The sequence below is a fragment of the Rana temporaria genome, chromosome 3 (assembly GCF_905171775.1).
Source record: "Rana temporaria chromosome 3, aRanTem1.1, whole genome shotgun sequence".
Taxonomy (NCBI): Eukaryota; Metazoa; Chordata; class Amphibia; order Anura; family Ranidae; genus Rana; species Rana temporaria.
The window spans coordinates 339,412,307-339,430,808 of record NC_053491.1 but is presented as its reverse complement, the minus strand read 5'-3'; the positions used below and the strand labels follow the sequence as shown (position 1 = coordinate 339,430,808).

Below are 18,502 nucleotides of genomic sequence, written 5' to 3'. Positions count from 1 at the left end.
GACTTCAATGATATTCAATGGGTTGAAGTAGGATCAATGTAGGACCAAAAGTAGTACAGGGAGTATTTTCAAAGTCGGACCGACTTGTGTAGGACCAGTTAAGACAGCTCTCATAGGGAAACATTGATTTTCACACGTCATGCTACATGAGGCTCCCAATGTAGGACCGTTTGTAGGACAAGTGTGTACCCAGCCTAAAGCAGGTATAATTACTTCCAACTCAGGAGAAGGTGTGGATGGTTGATGATTGTATTATGGTTAACTGCCCAAGAAAGTCTGAAAAGATAAGTCTGCCTTGGTCAGATAGGCCACTTGTATGCCTTAGATCAAACCAGAATTGGATGCAGAGACCAGTGTTAAAGAAGAAGTAGGGCTCTTTTGGCCTTACTTTCCTATAGTTCACAGGACAACAACACTTAGCTCTGCACTCCTGTGACCCGTATTCAGCCGACATTCTGCCTGAGATTTCACTGATTCGGATACACTGCTTCTAATGTTATAGTAGAAGGCAGTGAAGAGTTGACTGAAGAATATGAAATAAAATAAAGAAAGCTAGTTAAGCATAGAGAACTTCTCCATAAGGGAGAAGAGGTCCATCACCTAAACAAAAAAAAAAAAAAAAAAATGGAGGTCTCGCAGAATGGGGTAGGATTATAGGGATATGCCCAGGGGGCATGTCCAAAATGTTTGCCAATGTCCAATCACTTTTAGGTAATCACCTATAACCCAAGGTAAATGAGTATCCAGCCCGTGTCCTGTACTGTACTATTAAAATATATATTAATTTAAGTGGACTGGCCCTTTAAATTTCTAATATAGGAAATTAATGACAATTTCCAAATATTCTTTCTAAACAACATATGCACGGATGCTTTCAGTAGAAATGGCCTTTATTGTTATTGTAAATTTTTAAAGTCTGTATTATCTGGGAAAACTAGCATGCCACATCAACCTGTTGTACTGTAAATTTTCCCCCTAGTGGACTGTGAATGACAATGAAGACTCACCATAATGTTATTGGTGTCTTGGATCAGCTTGTTAATATCCTGAGCCTCGGAGGTAAGTTTCCAGGGATGATGCTGGAAGATGATACCTTCTCCGCCACAGCTGTACAGAGTGAATGAAGGTCCGTCCCCTTCTGCTCCTGTAGGTGGTTTGTCACAAATTAGCTTTTTATCACATTATTAAAGATAGCATTCAGTTTATAATAACTGTAAACTCACCAGATGAAAATGGGGGAAGTGGTGGACCCCAGCACATTGAGTACACAGTCTTTCTATGATAAGTGCTAGAGATCTGTGGGGGCCTAGAGAGATTAAAGGGAGAAAATTCACCAACTGTCTTCCTCTTGCCATTGTACAGATTAAACATGAACACCAGACAGAATGTAAAATCGAAACCATGAATAAAAAACATTTATAGTAATCCACAAATACTGGCTTATTTATTATTTTCACGGATTTCGAATATTAGTAGCACTACCCAACTTTGGAAAGCCCCACCCACTGGCCATGTACAGGAGACACTGCGAAGAATGGCTTACTGTTATCACTCCAGCCTTTCAGTGCTAGGGTCCTTGGCGTGAACCAAGACATTACCTGCATTGAATTTGCATGTTCTCCCTGCGTCTGCGTGGGTTTCATCCATTTACTTTTCAAAGACACGCTGGTAGGGTAATTGGCTTCTAATTTAGCCCTACTAGTTGTATGCATGCAAGATAAAAACCTGATTGTAAGATACTTAAGGGCAGGGGCTGATTTGAATGTACAATATGTAAAGTGCTGCAGAAACTTTCAGCGCTATAAAGAGATCTGTAATAAAAAAAAAAAAAATCATAGGGGCGATCCTCCTGCATCACCACACCATGCATCTAGCAATGTGTACACGTCGCAAGCCTGCAGTGTGGAATTTCCAATGTCTCACTTCTTATACCCAATATTTGACTGGGGTTTCTTTACATAGAAGATTGCTTTAGTGTATCAAGGAAGTAACTATTTCATATAGTTTTTAGATTCCACTTTTAGCTACTGCAGAGTTCAGCCAAAGTGGCCCTTCACCCACTGTTTTAGGAGGCAACTAAAAACTCAGGAGCAACTCTACTGAAGTGTACACACATCTCATTTAGATACTTTGCATTATGTTTATTGACAGAGTGAAGTACCTAAAGGAGTAAGAGGGAGGGCTGCTCTGGCTCTTGTTTGGGCTCCATTGGCCATAGCTGGAACAGACAGACATTGTGCATGTTTTCTTCTTAAACTACTCTTAAAATAAACATGCTTACATTTTATACTTTTAAAGTACAAGTCCAGCTTGGACCAGACACCGCAAGATCCCGACTATTATCTTTTTTAGCTAGAAAAGCCTACTGTGTGTGCTTTCACTACAGCCCGACTCTCATTGACTTAAAGTGGATGTAAACCCACTCATCTTTTCTAAACTACTGCCATAGTGCTGATCTATAAGGATATAGATGCCTCCTGCATGTATCCTTACCTGTCAAATGTCTCCCCTCTGTCTGTTATAAGAACTGAAAAACTGCAGATTCTGTGGGTGGATCTGTGGTCTGGAGCTTGGTGGGTAAAGTCGTGATATCAGTAGACTCCCCACCCACCTCTACACTCCCCTTGTCAACATGCATTTTTTTGTACTTCTTTAAACTAAATTCTGCTATGATCACTAACATCCAGTCAAAATGCAGAAAAGTAACCACATGACTTCAGAAAAGGAGTGGGGGTGGAAATTAAAAAATAATGCCCGTCTCCAGGCTAGTGCATGAGATATGTAAATAACCTGTCACTCACAGCAAGGGGGCAGAACGGACTAAGATTTTTCTCTGTAAGTCCGTTTTATTTCACTGAACAATAAAAGAGGATTGCTCAGAGCTGGATTAACTTGTTGTGGCAAGACTGGGCACAGATGATAGGAAATCTTATACTGTACATTGTGACATCTACTTTAATGACTAAACTTCATCAAATACCACCACCTGTCCAATGAGTGTGCTCTATTTTGCCCCTGGAAGGGCGGATGGCAGGGCTTAGCCATAAAGTCAGAAAAAGTCAGGCTTCAGTAACAAAAAGGGAAACTAAACCCTTGAGGGGAACAAAACTTCAGTATCCTCTGCATATTTGTTTCCATACTAATGTGTTATAGTCAATTTTAAATTGGTTCTATTGCATCATAGGCTGCTCAATTTGGAATGTCGCTTGGAGCCTCCAGCTGCTTGCCTGGATATCCACCCTAACAATAGTGCAGTGCATTTTTCTTACTTGCTTGAGAAGACTTCATAAATTCCAACCTTGCCATCATCAGTACCAAATGCCAGGCTACCCTCTTTGGTGGGATGCCAGGAAAGCTAAAGAAAGCAAGAAAGGTAAAAGAGAACAAAATATGTGACTCATTGTCTGCTGTTATCTGCCATTTTATGCCATTTTCAATATCCAGCTGTAATTTCCCAAACAGGTAGTCTTTTACAGGACCAGAATTTACCCCATAATCAAACCTTTTTTACCACCCTTTTTTTACCCCATTAAACCAAGGCAATTCTTAAGACTTTGCAACCAAAAGTTATTAAGTTTTTTATTATAGGTGCTGTGTTATAAAACAAATTAAAAAGATGCCCGGTGCTAAAAATGCGGTAATAAACATAATTTATTCGTTGGCACCAGCCATCACGTTACATGCCTACTAGCTGTCAAACCCTTTCTTTATGCCTACGACTGTACCTCATACTACTGTACAAGTAGCATTATTAAATTGACTAATTGAATATACCGGTACTTCAGTAGTCACTTGCATTAAAGGAGGGGATGTGGAATTCTATAGATCAGAGGTTGGAAAGATAGTAGAGTGGTGTGCAGCAAATCATTTAAGCCTGAAAACGTGAGAAACACTAAAGAGCTAGCTTTAGATTTTAGGAAAAACATGACTGAAATAACTCCACCTTTTATTAAAGGGGTTGTAAAGGAAAAACATTTTACCTTTACCTTAGTGCAGTCCTCCTTCACTTACCTCATCCTTCGATTTTGCTTTTAAATGTCCTTATTTCTTCTGAGAAATCCTCACTTCCTGTTCTTCTGTCTGTAACTACACACAGTAATGTGAGGCTTTATTCCTGGTGTGGAAGAAGCCTCTTGAGGGGGGAGGGGGCGAGCAGGAGTGTCAGGACGTCCACTAACACACAGCTCCTTTCTCTATCTGCAAAGTAGAGAGTGTCCTGACTTGCCTGCTCGCCCCCTCCCCCCTCAAGAGGCTTTCTCCACACCAGGGAGAAAGCCTTGCATTACTGTGTGGAGTTACAGACAGAAGAACATGAAGTGAGGATTTCTCAGAAGAAAGTAGGATATTTAAAAGCAAAATCAAAGGATGAGGTAAGTGAAGGAGGCAAATGAGAGGAAAAAACTGGACAGCCGCACTCCAAATCACTTAAAATAAGTGGTCTTTTGTGAAGGAGGACTGCACTAAGGTAAAGGAAGCTATTTAGGGGAAAAAAATGTTTTCCTTTACAACCCCTTTAAGGTTGAACATATGTGTATACCGTATATTTCAGAGAGTTTTTTGTGGTCAGTAAATGTACGTGCCATTGTTAAAAAAAATAACTCGGCAACGATTATACATTCTCAGAATACTAATCTACTACTACTCTTTAATCGAGAGTGTATTTTAGTATCGTACCCAAATTATACCGTAGTCAACAGAAACACTCTTTAGCAAATAGTTCTATCTGCACAGAAAATAGTGGGTTGTAAACTCTCATCCCTCGCAGAAATGTATGACTCTCAATGTTTTTGTAGAGCAGAGAAAATATAGGATTTATTCCATCCTTGCTATCACTTATTTGAATTACTACTGTCAGGCAGAAGTTAGAGGGATATTAAAGTTGAAACAAATAGGTTTAGAGAGCTTCTTTATGCGGGCTATTAAGGCAATACATGGAAATATTAAATTCAAGTTTAGCAACAACTAGTTTTTGTATAATGTTTTATGGATGTATAAGTGTAGTTTGCCTGTGCTTTTAAAAAAATTTGTAAAGAATTACCTTTTCAAAAGTTTGTTGTAAATTTTACTTGCAATGACAATAAATCCGATCTATCTATCTACTGTGCCTTAAAAAATACTCATACCCCTTGAAATTCTCCACATTTTGTCATGTTACAACAAAAAAACGTAAATGTATTTTATTGGAATTTTATGTGATAGACCAACACAAAGTGGTACATAATTGTGAAGTGGAAGCAAAATGTTAAATGGTTTTCAACATTTTTTACAAATAAAAAAAATATCTGAAAAATGTGGTGTGCATTTGTATTCAGCCCCCATGAGTCAATACTTTGTAGAACCACCTTTCGCTGCAATTACAGCCTTTTCGAATATGTCTCTTTCAGCTTTGCACAACTAGAGAGTGACATTTTTGCCCATTCTTCTTTGCAAAATGACTCGAGCTCCGTTAGATTGGATGGATGGAGAGCAATTTCCAAGTTATGCCCCAGATTCTCAATTGGATTTAGGTCTGGACTTTGGCCATTCTAACACATGAATATGCTTTGTTCTAAACCATTTCATTGTACCTCTGGGCTGTATGTTTAGGGATTAGTTGATGTCCTGCTAGAAGGTGAAACTCTGCCCCAGTCCCAAGTCTTTTGCAGACTCTTACAGGTTTTCTTCTAAGATTACCCTGTATTTGGCTCCATCCATCTTCCATCAACTCGGACCAGCTTTCCTTTCTCTGCTGAAGAAAGCATCCCCACAACATGACACTGCCACCACCATGTTTCACGGTGGGGATGATGTGTTCAGGGTGATGTGCAGTGTTAGTTTTCTGCCACACACAGTGTTTTGCTTTTAGGCCAAAAAGTAAAATTTTGGTCTCAGCTGATCAGAGCACCTTCTTCCACATGTTTGCCGTGTCGTCCACATGGCTTCTCACAAACTGCACTTCTTATGACTTTCTTTCAATAATGGCTCTCTTCTTGCAACTTTTCCATAAAGCCCAGATTTGTGGAGTGCACTAATAGTTGTCCTGTGGACAGATTCTCCCACCTGAGCATGGGCTCTCTGCAGCTCCTCCAGAGTTACAATGGGCCTCTTGGCTGCTTCTCTGATTAATGCTCTCCTTGCCCGGCCTGTCAGTTTAGGTGGACAGCCATGATTGGTAGGTTTGCATACTATCTCAATTTTCAGATGATGGATTGAACAGTGTTCAGTGAGATGTTCAAAGCTTGAGATATTTTTTTTAAAACCTAGGCCTGCTTTAGGCTTCTCCACAGCTTTATTCCTGACCTGTCTGGTGTGTTCCTTGGCCTTCATGATGCTGTTTGTTCACCAAGGTTTTCTAACAAACCTCTGAGGGCTTCACAGAACAGCTGTATTTATACTGGGAGGGTTTTTCTTGTTTATTTGTCTTTAGGTGTTCCAAGTAGACAGTACTAATGTTAGATAGACAATGTTAGTACCTGTACTGGTTGAGTTTTTGGGCCATGTTGGCCTATCACCGACCCAGCGTTTGGCTGCTGTTGTTTTAAATGTATATTTTGTTGAAAATCAATAAAAAAAAGTTTTTGGGGAAAAAAAGGAGCTGTGTGATTCTATAAAACAGGCATCACATTGCTCCCTGTTGCATGTCAAAGTGGCCCAAAATGAACTGCTGCCCACACACTAAACAACATGAATGAGCCCCAGCTACACATGCCCTCCTATTAATCAGCAGATGGCTGCTTTTATCTAGGTCTTTTAAGCGGACCACAGATGGGTAAAAGTTTTAACGGAAATTCTTAGGAAAAGAATGTTCAAATAAATTTTGTTAGTTCTTCTAATCATTACTGCCAAATAGACATTTGTTTTTGAGAAGATTCAAGCAAAATCTTTTGAACAACATTTGAATGTTCTGAGAATTGTCATACACATTTTCCAAAGATCTTCAGTGTTCTCTGATGAACATGCCATGTAAAAAAAAAAAAGTTATTAAACCACTTACTGCAGTGACTTTAGACCTGATGCTTTGCCACATTGTCTTCACATCATACGAGTTCACCACAGACATGGTGTTCCACACACGGATCATGCTGTCACCTACTCCAATGGCCAGACATCCAGCAGCCACAGGGGAGAAAGCCAAGCTGTACACAAAGCCACCCAGGGAACTCAATGACCAACAGCAAGAAAGGGAGCCCAGATCCCAACATTTCACCTGCACAAAATCCAAGTATTAAAGAAGAAGAAAAAAAACACACATGGCATAAAGAAATTCCTTTTTATTCTTAAAGGTGTTGTAAAGGTTCGTTTTTTATTTTCTAAATAGGTTCCTTTAAGCTAGTGCATTGTTGGTTCACTTACCCTTTGTCTGAATTTCTCACTTCCTGTTCCTCCTCAGTAAACTGTTCTAAATGACTTTCCACCGCTCGGATGATGGTGGAAAGCTTACTGAGGAGAAACAGGAAGTGAGAAATTCAGACAAAGAAAAAAAACATTTAGATGGGAAATTGAAGGAAAAGGTAAGTGAACCAACAAAGCACTAGCTTAAAGGAATCTATTTAAGAAAATAAAAGATGAACCTTTACAACCCCTTTAAGCAAAACAAATAAAAAATTATAAATAAAAGTGCACTCAATACTAATATTTTCTATTTTAGTGGATACTGCTTGAATTATTTGCTTAGGCCCCTTTCATACTATTGCAACTTCAAAGTCACACGATTTTGCCGCAATTTTGAGGCCGTGATTTTGACATGATTGCAGGGAATGCCTCTGTAACTCGCATCAAAGTTGGACCAAAGTAGTACAGGGACTACTTTGAAGTAGGCATGACTTGAAGTCGTACTAATATGAATGGTTGCCATTGGAAATCATGGGGAACGACTTGTCATGCTACTTTGCAGTCCCAAACCATGGGACAAGTCGTACAAGTGTGAAAGGGGCCTTAGTGGCTTCTTGTATAACTCAGAAGGTCAAGGTGATCTCTCTCAGATTTCCCACGCCACATGTACACTCCTTTTGCAGTCATTACAAAGCCCTTATTCACAAATCAATTCTTAAGTGATAGGTCTCAATATAGAATGAAAGTGTTGAAAGGGTGCGAGTACCACATTAGCCTGTACAACCTTCTAAAGATTTCATTTTGCAACAGCCAACATGTTTCCGAAACTCAGTACTCCCTCTTCATCAGAGCTAAAGGCTAAAAAATAGAGGAAATACAAAATCCCCTAAAAATTACAACTATATATGCTAAATGTGTTCCTATTATGAAAAAAAACATAAAGACATTTTCCTGCAACTTGCATCATAACCTGGACACGGTGAAGCCATACCCCTGTAGCAGCCGGAATCTCTCCCAGCCGGCTGCCTGCCAAAATAGTCAAAGCCGAGGGAATCTTCCGATAGGTTCCTCCTCAACAATTGCGTGACAAGATGATGAGGGGGATTGGGGAAGGAGAGGATTTGTGCTACTATGGTTGATCTGGGGGAGGTTAAGAATAGATTTTTGCTAGTAGGGAGGATTTGTGCTAGGGTAAGGGGCTGAGGAAAGCGGATGTATGCTGAGAATGAGAATTTGTGCTAATGGGGTGATTTCTGCTAGGAGAGAAGGGGGTCCTGTGTAAGCTCACCTTACAGATATTTTTGTAAAGGTGAACTTACCCTTTAAGAGAAGAGCCAGTACAAAACTCCCAGGGAGAGGGACAGAGGGAACTCACTTAGGAGGTGGTTCCATTTATGCACCAGTTAAAAGCTGAAAAATCAACTGACTCTCTACTTTGAATCCTAACATGTCCTACCTCCTAAGACACCAAGCTAAAACTTGTCTAAAACATTACAGAGTGTAACGGCACCCAAAATGGGAGAGGGGTTAAAGCCGTTTAAGATATTCCATTCCCGAACACAAGGCAGCTACCGACACTCCACAATCCGGCGAACACGACCCATAAGAATTCCCCCATTAACTAGACACACAGCTCTGTTTGAGGTTCAACAGGAATGGATTTATTGAAAGGAAACGGTCCCTTTTTTTATACACTTGAGAATACTGAACAACACACAACATCACACAATGGTACCGAATGAGCCCCCCCCCCCCCCAATACACATCATCCTTAATCCTTCTAGTAGACACCCTGACTCTGGGCCCTGACCAAATTTACATGAGCTAATTAACTACAGCTGATGACTCAGACGCCTGACCTTTAGGTTGTCTGCTAACTTACAATACACATTATCACAGGACTCCTTCACACAATACAGGGTCAATTAGCACAAGCCACAATGAAAGAATCCTCAGAAGCCATCCTAGATTCCTTTACATCACAACAGACAGGTGGGCTGGAGTTGATGGCATTAGCACCCAACAGCTTGTGTCCCCACATTATGAATGAGTCACTCTTTCAATTAACCTATTGAGTTCAGAATCAACAAACAGTAATAGTTCTTTACAGATATCCTGGAATATATTGTGAATTACAGACCCATGTTAAAGCAATCCAAGATATATTCTGAATGTCTATTATTTTCTGGCTCATACTTTCTAAGAGCTTCTGGGTTCCACGGGCCCTCCCGTTACACAGAAGATGCCACCTACAGGGGGAAGATCAATGCATTTTTTTTTGCACAGTATTAACCCAGTTAGGGGCAGAGCTTATATCCCAGGGGTCTGCCGTGCCCTCCAATAAATGTCTAGAGAATATGGCCATATGGATCGAACTTTAGCCGGTCCCTGCTGAACCAGCTAAATTCTGATCCATCCATGGCCAGCTTTGGAGGCACCATCATTCGCTCATCTTATAGAAAATACAGAGAAAGGTGTTAAATGTTTATGCACTGCTATGCTAAACTGGCTAAGCTATGTGTTGACACCACAGCAGGTCCCAGGCATGTTTGAGAAGAAGCAGCCAGCTTTCTCTGTGGGACATCTGTCCATATTTCAAAGCAAGTATGCCCACTCTCAGGCTTAGTGCAGACAAGTGTCATTTTACTTGTCTCTATTCCATCATAGTTTGTCAGACAGATATTTGAACTTGCATAGAAAATACATTATACAGAAAACAACGCTATGCTGTACTACTGTGCAATATTGTTCTGGCCTTCTTTTCCTTAAATATTTGAATGGATTAAACAATCCAAGATACTGCATACTCAAGAGCTTCATGGAACAAACCTATGCGCTAATCAAAAGAAAAGACTTTGAAACTTACATCTCGATCCATAGATGTAGATAGGAGCAGTTCCCTCCCTTCTTCCGTCACAAGAGAACAAAGATTAAAAACAATTCGGGTATGGTTTTGTCCCTCTGAAGAGCCCAAGAGACTCCATTTTTGTTTTCCAGATCTTGCCAAATCCCATACGAGTATCTCCCCCCTGTAGATGAAATAGAATACACTTAAATTGCTTTATTCAGATAACATATCCTAAAAATTAGCAGTGCTCTTCCTGACATGGGACCGTGCCTAGGCTTTTGTGTACAGCTTTCAAACTGTAAATTCTGCTGTCTGCGATTTACAGCTACCTCCGACTGCTTGTCTCACCAGATTTGGAGTGAGAATTGTCGAGATCACTACTGTGCTGCTTTTCTAAGTTGCCTTAAACTGTCTATTTTGCCAAGAGCAAATCAACCAGATCAGGTGTAGGCAACCTCGGAACTTAAGCTGTTGTGGAACTACAAGTCGCATGAGGTACTGCAAGACTGTCAGCCAATGGCATGACTCCCAGAGGGATGATGGGATTCATTGTTTTACCACAGCTGGAGTGCTGATCTTGGCTACCCCTGAACCAGATACTTCTGTTCATCTTCCACAGAATGTTAGGCATTGAAAGGAGTCTAATTGTTGCTGGCAACAATAATTTTCTTTAAAGTGGAAAATCAAGTCCTGCTGGATAACTTCAGGCTGGTCTCTTTTGCAGGTGTAGCTTTGTAAAACATTAAAGATAAGTGCTTATACTGTTTAAAACACAGTAATACACTGTCTCGCCCTGCTCTGCACATGCTCTCCATTTTTAGTCTTAAAGCACAATGAAAACCTCCTATCCTTTACAGCCAAGGAAGTCACTTCCATTTGATCTGCAACTGCCATGGTGCTGCACATTTGATCCGTTCTGACACCAGCCATTTGATTGTTTGACAGTTTGGTTGAGTACACAAGAAAATGGGACAGTTAGCAATGCCAGCATTCCAGGGATGTCCTGTTTTTTTAAGCTGTTAAATAAATGGGTTTAGTTCCGCTTTATGTTTTACTGCTACTCAGGGGCTTTGGGCTTCAGCAAAAATAGAGACTTCCAGCAAGAAGAAACAGAAGCAATGCTGGTGGAAATTCACAGCGCACACTAATTTTGGTAGCATAATTATTAATGTGGAATGTATGACCCTCGCAAAGAAAATTTTTTATCAAGTTGTTATGGGTAAAGTTCCACTTTAAAGCGGAATTACAGCCTCCTATCCTTTACAGCCAAGGAAGTTGCTTCTGTTTGATCTGCAACTGCCATGGTGCTGCACGTGATCATTTATGAGACCAGCCATTTGATGGTTTGAGTTTGGTTGAGGAAACAACCAAATGTGACAGTTATCAATTTACAGCATTCCAGGAACGTAACTGTTTTTTGAAACCATTAAATCAATGGGTTTAGTTCCACTTACTGATTTACTGCCGTTTTAGGGGCTCTGGGCCTCAGTAAAATGGAAGCCTCCAGTAAGCCTCCAGTAAGAAGAAACAGGAGCAATGCTGGATTCAATTTACAGCACACACTAATTTTGGAAGCACAATTAATAATGTGGAATATATGTTCCTTTCTAGAGAAATTTTTTTATCAAGTTATGGGTAAAGTTCTGCTTTAAAGTGGAACTTAGGAAAAAAATATTGCTGCCACAAATTTGCAGCTTAGTATACATTAACAGCATGCCCTTTGTTCAGGGATAAAATAACTCCATGCATATGCTCGGAGTTAAACCATTCTACCCCAGCCGAAGATGCCAAACCTGGAAGAAAATCAGGAAAAGGCAATGAGGCAGATTGCGGCTATTGCATCACTGGAAGGGGCGTTTTAGCAAATAAGTCCGATATAATGCTGTACACATTTGCACATTATGGCAAAACCCTGGGCACTAGCTGGCCCAACTCAGGGCATCTTAGTTTTTACAACTTGGGATAGCTCTGCGATTACCCCTGTCATTTAAGCTTTAACAATGGAGTTTATTTACTAAAGCTGGAGAATGCACATTTAGGCTGGGTTCACACTATACTACACGACTTTCATCCTACTTTGCTCTGCGACATTGATCCTACATTGGTCCTACATTGATCCTACATCCATCCGACTTTCATGAACAGGATACTACTTTGATCTGACTTCATGACTTGTTCTTTGACCAATCAAAACAATCCCAGAGTGAGATAAATTCCTTTTACTGCTGCTGTAATCACATGTCAGATGTCAAAAGTCGGATGGTAAGGACAAGGCTCCTACTTTGATCCGACTTCAATGATATTCAATGGGCTGAAGTAGGATCAATGTCGGACCAAATTAGTACAGGGAGCATTTTCAAAGTCGGACCGACTTGTGTCGGACCAGTTAAGACAGCTCTCATAGGAAAACATTGATTTTCACACGTCATGCGACATTAGCTCCCAGTGTCGGAGCGTTTGTCGGACAAGTGTGAACCTGGCCTAAGGCTCACTTTTGCATAAAAAACAGCTTCCAGGTTTTGTTGCCAAAGCTTAATTGAACAAGGTGAGGTTAGAAGCCAATTGGGTACCATGCACAGCTGCACCAAATTCTGAGTGCACCAGTTTTAGTAATTCCCCCCCCCCATGTGTTCTCTTAAAACCAGTTACAAATGCTTAGTTTAGCTTTCCCAGCTAGTAGAGCAGGAGTTATACTTACAGTTCCCTGTTGAATCAGAGAAGCTACTATGGCTCACACCAATTATGATTTTGTGTCCCCAACCACCAAGTTTTTGACATTAATTAAAGCACAGCGTGTGATGTTGTGGCTATTGATGCCGCTCTGATGTGGCAGGGAGCTGGATGTATAAAACCAGCTGTATTATCTGGAGAAACTAAACAGAGTTTTCAACCAATTGTAAGCCCTGGTTCGCACGGAGCTGCAGGAATGAAGCTGTGAGAGTTTAGCTGAACTCACACAGTTTCACTCCTGCATGTCAGTCCCGATTTTGACGTTGATTTCACAGACATCTGTGCAGAAACAGTTTAAATCGGCTAAATACATTCCAAGTGCATCCAAAACAAAAACTGTTAAAATGTCATAGGCCTCATGCACACACGCAATGTTTTTTTCTTCCTCTGCTCAAGGGGAGAAAAACCAGGATTAACAATGTGCCTAAAGCCACATTTTGAACAACTCTTTTGTGGTTCACCTGGAATATATTTAGTGCATTTAAAGAAAGAACACTAACTAATGAAGGGCAGAAGTACACACATATTATGCTAAACAAAAATATGAAATTAAATAAAAAAATTAAAATGTTAGCAAATAAAGTCACCCGTGTAATCCACAATGATATGTCCCATGAAAAATAATTGATTCTTCAGAAAGATCTATTTACTACTAACCCAAAACAACTGGACAGTAACCGATTGGGATGTCCACGTGGCCAGTAGAGAGTCAGCCATAGGCGCTCCTTGATGCCCGAATCAATGCCACCTCCACGGCGCTTCAAATAGGGCAACTTGAGCGTGGAAACACCTAAAAAAACATAAAGGGAGAAAGACAGTAACAGGAAGTGATTAGGCCTCTCTCCAATGAAAACATACAACACCACGTTTTTTTTTAAGTATTTTTTTTTTTTACATTTTGGGTGGACTAGGGAAGCATTAGCAACCCCTGTCAAGTTTTTCTTGTTACCATTGTCACAAAGACTGACAAAAATCCAAATTTTTTAGTTGACACCCGAACAGGAATGAGGGCTGGTTCACACCACAAAAAACGCACACTATATCTGTTTCAGGTGCGTTTCTGCATGTGCGTTTTTAACATGTTTATGGATGCATTCTAGATGTTTTTTGTCCCTGTTTTTTTTCCCCCACTCTACTAGGGTCCAGTGTGTTTTAGTGAATTCCAGTGCCTTCTGGTGAATTTTTGAAGCGTTTATCAAGTTCCATTACAGTCCAGTGCAGGAAAAATGCAGCATGTTCTACTTTTTTTCCTGGAACTGGAACGCCCTGGCACTAACCGCACTGGTTTGAACCTTTGCCATTGGAAACCATATAACCTACTTTTCATGCGTTTTTGATGAAAAAAACAAAAACGAACTGGAATGCATGTGGTGTGAACTGGCCCTAAAGAGAAACTCTTCCTATGGGAACACTCTGTTCCCTTACTTTGGAAAGATTTCCTATTGCTTCCGGTTTTGGGACAAAAAATTACAGGATATTTCCTCAATGGGTCATAGGTGACAAAAAATAATGTCAGGGGTTTGAATTCTTCCCTACTCCATCTAATACAAAACAGTTTGGCTCTAGATATTACATTACTATTTGCGTCCTCCTGTCATGGTCACAACAGCTACCCTCATTTCTTGTCCTATTGCCATGGGACAAGAAGCAATCTAAAGTTGTCTTCACAAAGGTATCATAGGCAACAATAAAAAAATGTGGTGTTTAAGGAGGACAGTGCCAAAAGCAGAAGGTATCATTTTCAGATTTAACTCTATTCAGAATATTATAAAAAGCCAATGAATTAAAAAAAAAATAAAAAAAAAGGTAAAACTAATGCAGCCACCACATCTGAGAACTGGTAAGCTGCAATATATTGTTCTTGGAGTATTTAAAAAAAAAAATATTCTACAAAAAAAGTATAGATTTTTCCTTCTGCTCTGCACTATCAAATGTGTGCTGACAAAGTGGTCTTGTTCACCTGCAGTGTGTTTTAACATGGCATCGGTCATTTAAATGCTCTTGTAACATGGAAGCAGTTAGTCAATTATTACATGCCTTTAGTCATATTTTCCTATAAGAGTCACTTACAGTTTCTAGTTACACAGCAGTGATCTTTTGCAATGCCTTGTAGCACATCCCAAATCACTCCCTTGCAACATGGCAGCAGTAAACTTGGTTTCTGGGTAATATCTGTTGGTTCAACTGCTGTGTTTCATTTTGTGTAAAAGTGACTTTGGAAACAGTTGTTGCAGGTATAATTGGCATGTAGGTCAATGGAACAGCTCACATGAGCCACAGGTATTCCATAAAGCCTCTATGCTACTAAAAAATAACATCCCTAGTATAAAAGCATTTTGTCTTCAACAGCTATATCGGTATACAATGTTTTTAATCATGATTTAATTTTTTTTTTATAGATGTCCAACGATATTCAGCTGCAAACAACTTTATTGTATCAGTGTTAATATGCAGAGGTCGTGCGCATACGTATGGTTTGCATTACAATGCAGTAAGGTATGCTAGTCCCTGGGAGCCCACCTTTTCCTGTAGAGGAATTCCATATTCGGATAGTCTGATCTTTGCTGCCTGAGGCCAGGTAGCAGTCCTTGTTCTCAGTCTCTGGCAGGAGGTCTCCATTGGCTGCATTTTGCTCGGCTGCTAAAGAAAAGAAAGAACACAAACTCAGGATGGGATCCAGCACAGAGGGCACAGAGCGCAGACATGTAGGGAGCTGGACTTTTTTTTATTTTTACCAAGTAAAAACCCACTATAGATGTTCGATGCCGTTGGTGTTTAGAAAGAATAAAGCTATTGATTAAATTAAAGAAAAACTATCCTGTATTAGCAGTATCACAATTGTGAAATATTTATGTACACCAAAAAGTAAAATTTAAACCTTCCAGGTCATTGCAGTTCCATATTTTAAAAGCTCAACTGAAGTCTTATACGTTATTTTTTTGGCAGACACTGCATTTCATAATTTGTATCCGATTTTTCTTGGTACTGCCTTAAAATGATTTTTGTACAAAGTGCTCTGTGCTGGGAAATCTGCATAACAGCCACACCCCTCATCACAAGTGTCCTCACCCAGACTAAGATGGGAAGGGTGTGGGTACCTCTGACCAGACCTGGTGCTAAGCTCCGTTTATGGAGGGCACTAGGTCTCAAGCTGGTGAGTGTTGAACTGCACAGTCACTAAGACCACCTACATAGTTTCTGCAACAGGAAAGTGGAGGCAAGACCTTAAAAATGATAGATGGTAGTACAATGTTTATCTAACTGCATACTGTATCCATTTATGTGACTGCAAATGTGCTTTAAAGTTCTCTCCATCTCTGCTCCTCATTGATGCCTCAAAGCTGAAGCCACTGTGAATATTCCTGAGACACTGGAACAGCCAAGAGGAGGCAGACACCTACACACTCCATTGTGGGTGGGGTCTTTGTCAATATACTTTTTGTGGACCATTCCTGCACAGATCTATTCCCCTTACCTCCATCTTTATCTAACACTCATTTTCTACTAGCATGTTTGTACTTACAGTCTAGACCCCTGATATCCCACAATATAAAATTCACAGTAGCCATCATATCAAAAACAAAGAAGCAAATGTACCCACTGCCCAGCACTAGGTCATCCAGAGCTCCCAGACATCTGGGCAATATGGTTGTAGAAGGAGTGGTGTAGGGAAGAGAGAACCCCCCCCCCCCCCACACACACACACACACACACTAAAACAGCCAAAGGGACTGCCCAGAATGAGGGCAAATAAAATAAACACAAAGATGCTCTAAACTCCCTTACCCAACTCACAAAATGAAGCAGACTTAATCCCATAACCAATCAGTCAGTGGGGAAGCTTATTCTAGATAAGCGTGGGTAATGGTAGTACGAACATATGCTGTATCCTCCTGTGGAAGACTGCATCATCTAATGGTACAAGAGGCATTCTGTCTAGAAGCATAAGAAGAGCACAACATTTCTGTTTCTACCACTTGTGTCAGTTGTCCTCTGGTAGAAGGTACCTTGATGAGGAAGGATGCCACTCAGGTCAGCACACCTTCCAGGGATAGTAAAGAATTATAATTGTCCTGGTTTACATTTGTTAGTTACGTGCAAACTTTATCTAGATCTACTAGTCCATCCAACACTACCCTCTTCAGACAGTGCTGCTGTCCAATGGGGTCTGCTATGCTCCTCCACAGAGGATCTGGTCTAAAGCTGACAGATCAAAATTACGTTGGTTCAGCAGGGAAGAAGTTGAAAGGCAGAAGATCGGCCTTAGGTCTTCTACTGCAGGTGAACAACCAACAGGCTGTAGACCACAGGTGTCAAACTCAATTTTATCGTGGACTGCATCAGCATTATGATTGCCCTCAAAAGGGCCGGTTGTATCTGTAAGATTAGAAGTCCAGCGCATCCCCTCCCCATATATTAGATGTCAAGAGCCACTCAACCATCAGGAGTTGAGTCCCCCACTCTCCCTTACATCACGGTGCACCCCCCCTTTCCTTATGCTGCTGCTAAGAAGCTGGATGCATTGCTTGAAAGCAGAAAGTAAGGGTCTTGAGGAGCAGAGGAGGGCTGGAGCTCTCCTGCAGCTGCAGGAGACATGCGAGGGCCACATGAAATGGCCTGGAGGGCCGGATTCGGCCCGCGGGCCTTGTGGATGACACCTGTGCTGTAGACACCGGAGTACCTAGGCAACCTCACATACCAGAAAGGTACTACTCAGATGCAAACACCATTTCTAGATGTTCCCTATAACATTGTAACATAAAGACAACTGTAGCAAACACTGGTCAGGCCACTGGCCAGTATATGTTGGAGTTTATAATTTGGTATATATTGTTCTTGGTATTTTTAGGCTTAGGCTGCTAGATTGTTTGCATAGCTTTACTTCCTATTTATGATTTTTTTTTTAGATACCTGACTGGCATTTGTACAGCATGTTTTTATGTTGTCTTTAGGTTATACTAACCATGAGCCATCTGTCTCTCCCGGTGACGTGGGACAGTGTGTTTTGGGGGGGTTATATTGTATTATCTAGGTGTAAAACATTTTTTCATCAATGGTTTTAAAGTCCTGTTAATATTGTTGCTCATTAAGAGTACAACATTTTTTTTTATTATCAGCCATATCAGTTGAATATACAAGCAACGTGGATGCTGAGGAAGCAAAATGCATTGATCCACTGAGTGTTACCTCATGTGTATTATATATTGCATATGGCGACCTTATGTATATTGATTTTAATGTATAAATAAAGCTGTATTTTTAAACTTACATTTTTGTGTGGGCACATATTAAATCCAATTTTCCAGTCCTCCAACGGGTGGATTGGAAGCTTTGTATAGTGAATCATTCTGTCACAGTACGTGGAAGTTATGCATCAAGCCTTAGGCCCCATACACATGGGAGGATTTATCCGCGGATACGGTCCAGCGGACCGTTTCCGCGGATAAATCCTCTCGAGGATTTCAGCAGATTTTAATGCAATGGAGTGTACTCACCATCGCATTGAAATCCGCGCCGAAATCCTCTGGCGATGACGTGTCGCGCCGTCGCCGCGATTATGACGCGGCGACATGCGTGACGCTGTCATATAAGGAATTCCACGCATGCGTCGAA

General features: G+C 40.7%; 1 protein-coding gene across 2 annotated transcripts in view; it reads right to left on the bottom strand.

Annotated features, from left to right (window-relative positions):
* The window catches only part of GEMIN5 (gem nuclear organelle associated protein 5), a 127,052-nt gene that overhangs the window by 79,632 nt on the left and 28,918 nt on the right, over window positions 1-18,502 (bottom strand). The window contains exons 6-12 of one of the 2 annotated variants that reach the window (XM_040345087.1): window positions 15,410-15,529; window positions 13,547-13,679; window positions 10,178-10,340; window positions 6,974-7,186; window positions 3,270-3,355; window positions 1,224-1,306; window positions 1,008-1,144 (exon numbers count right to left, since the gene is read on the bottom strand). In XM_040345087.1, coding sequence (XP_040201021.1) covers window positions 1,008-1,144; window positions 1,224-1,306; window positions 3,270-3,355; window positions 6,974-7,186; window positions 10,178-10,340; window positions 13,547-13,679; window positions 15,410-15,529 — 935 coding nt within the window. The remainder of the gene's footprint in view (window positions 1-1,007; window positions 1,145-1,223; window positions 1,307-3,269; window positions 3,356-6,973; window positions 7,187-10,177; window positions 10,341-13,546; window positions 13,680-15,409; window positions 15,530-18,502) is intronic. The other variant, XM_040345088.1, reaches the window with a different exon arrangement.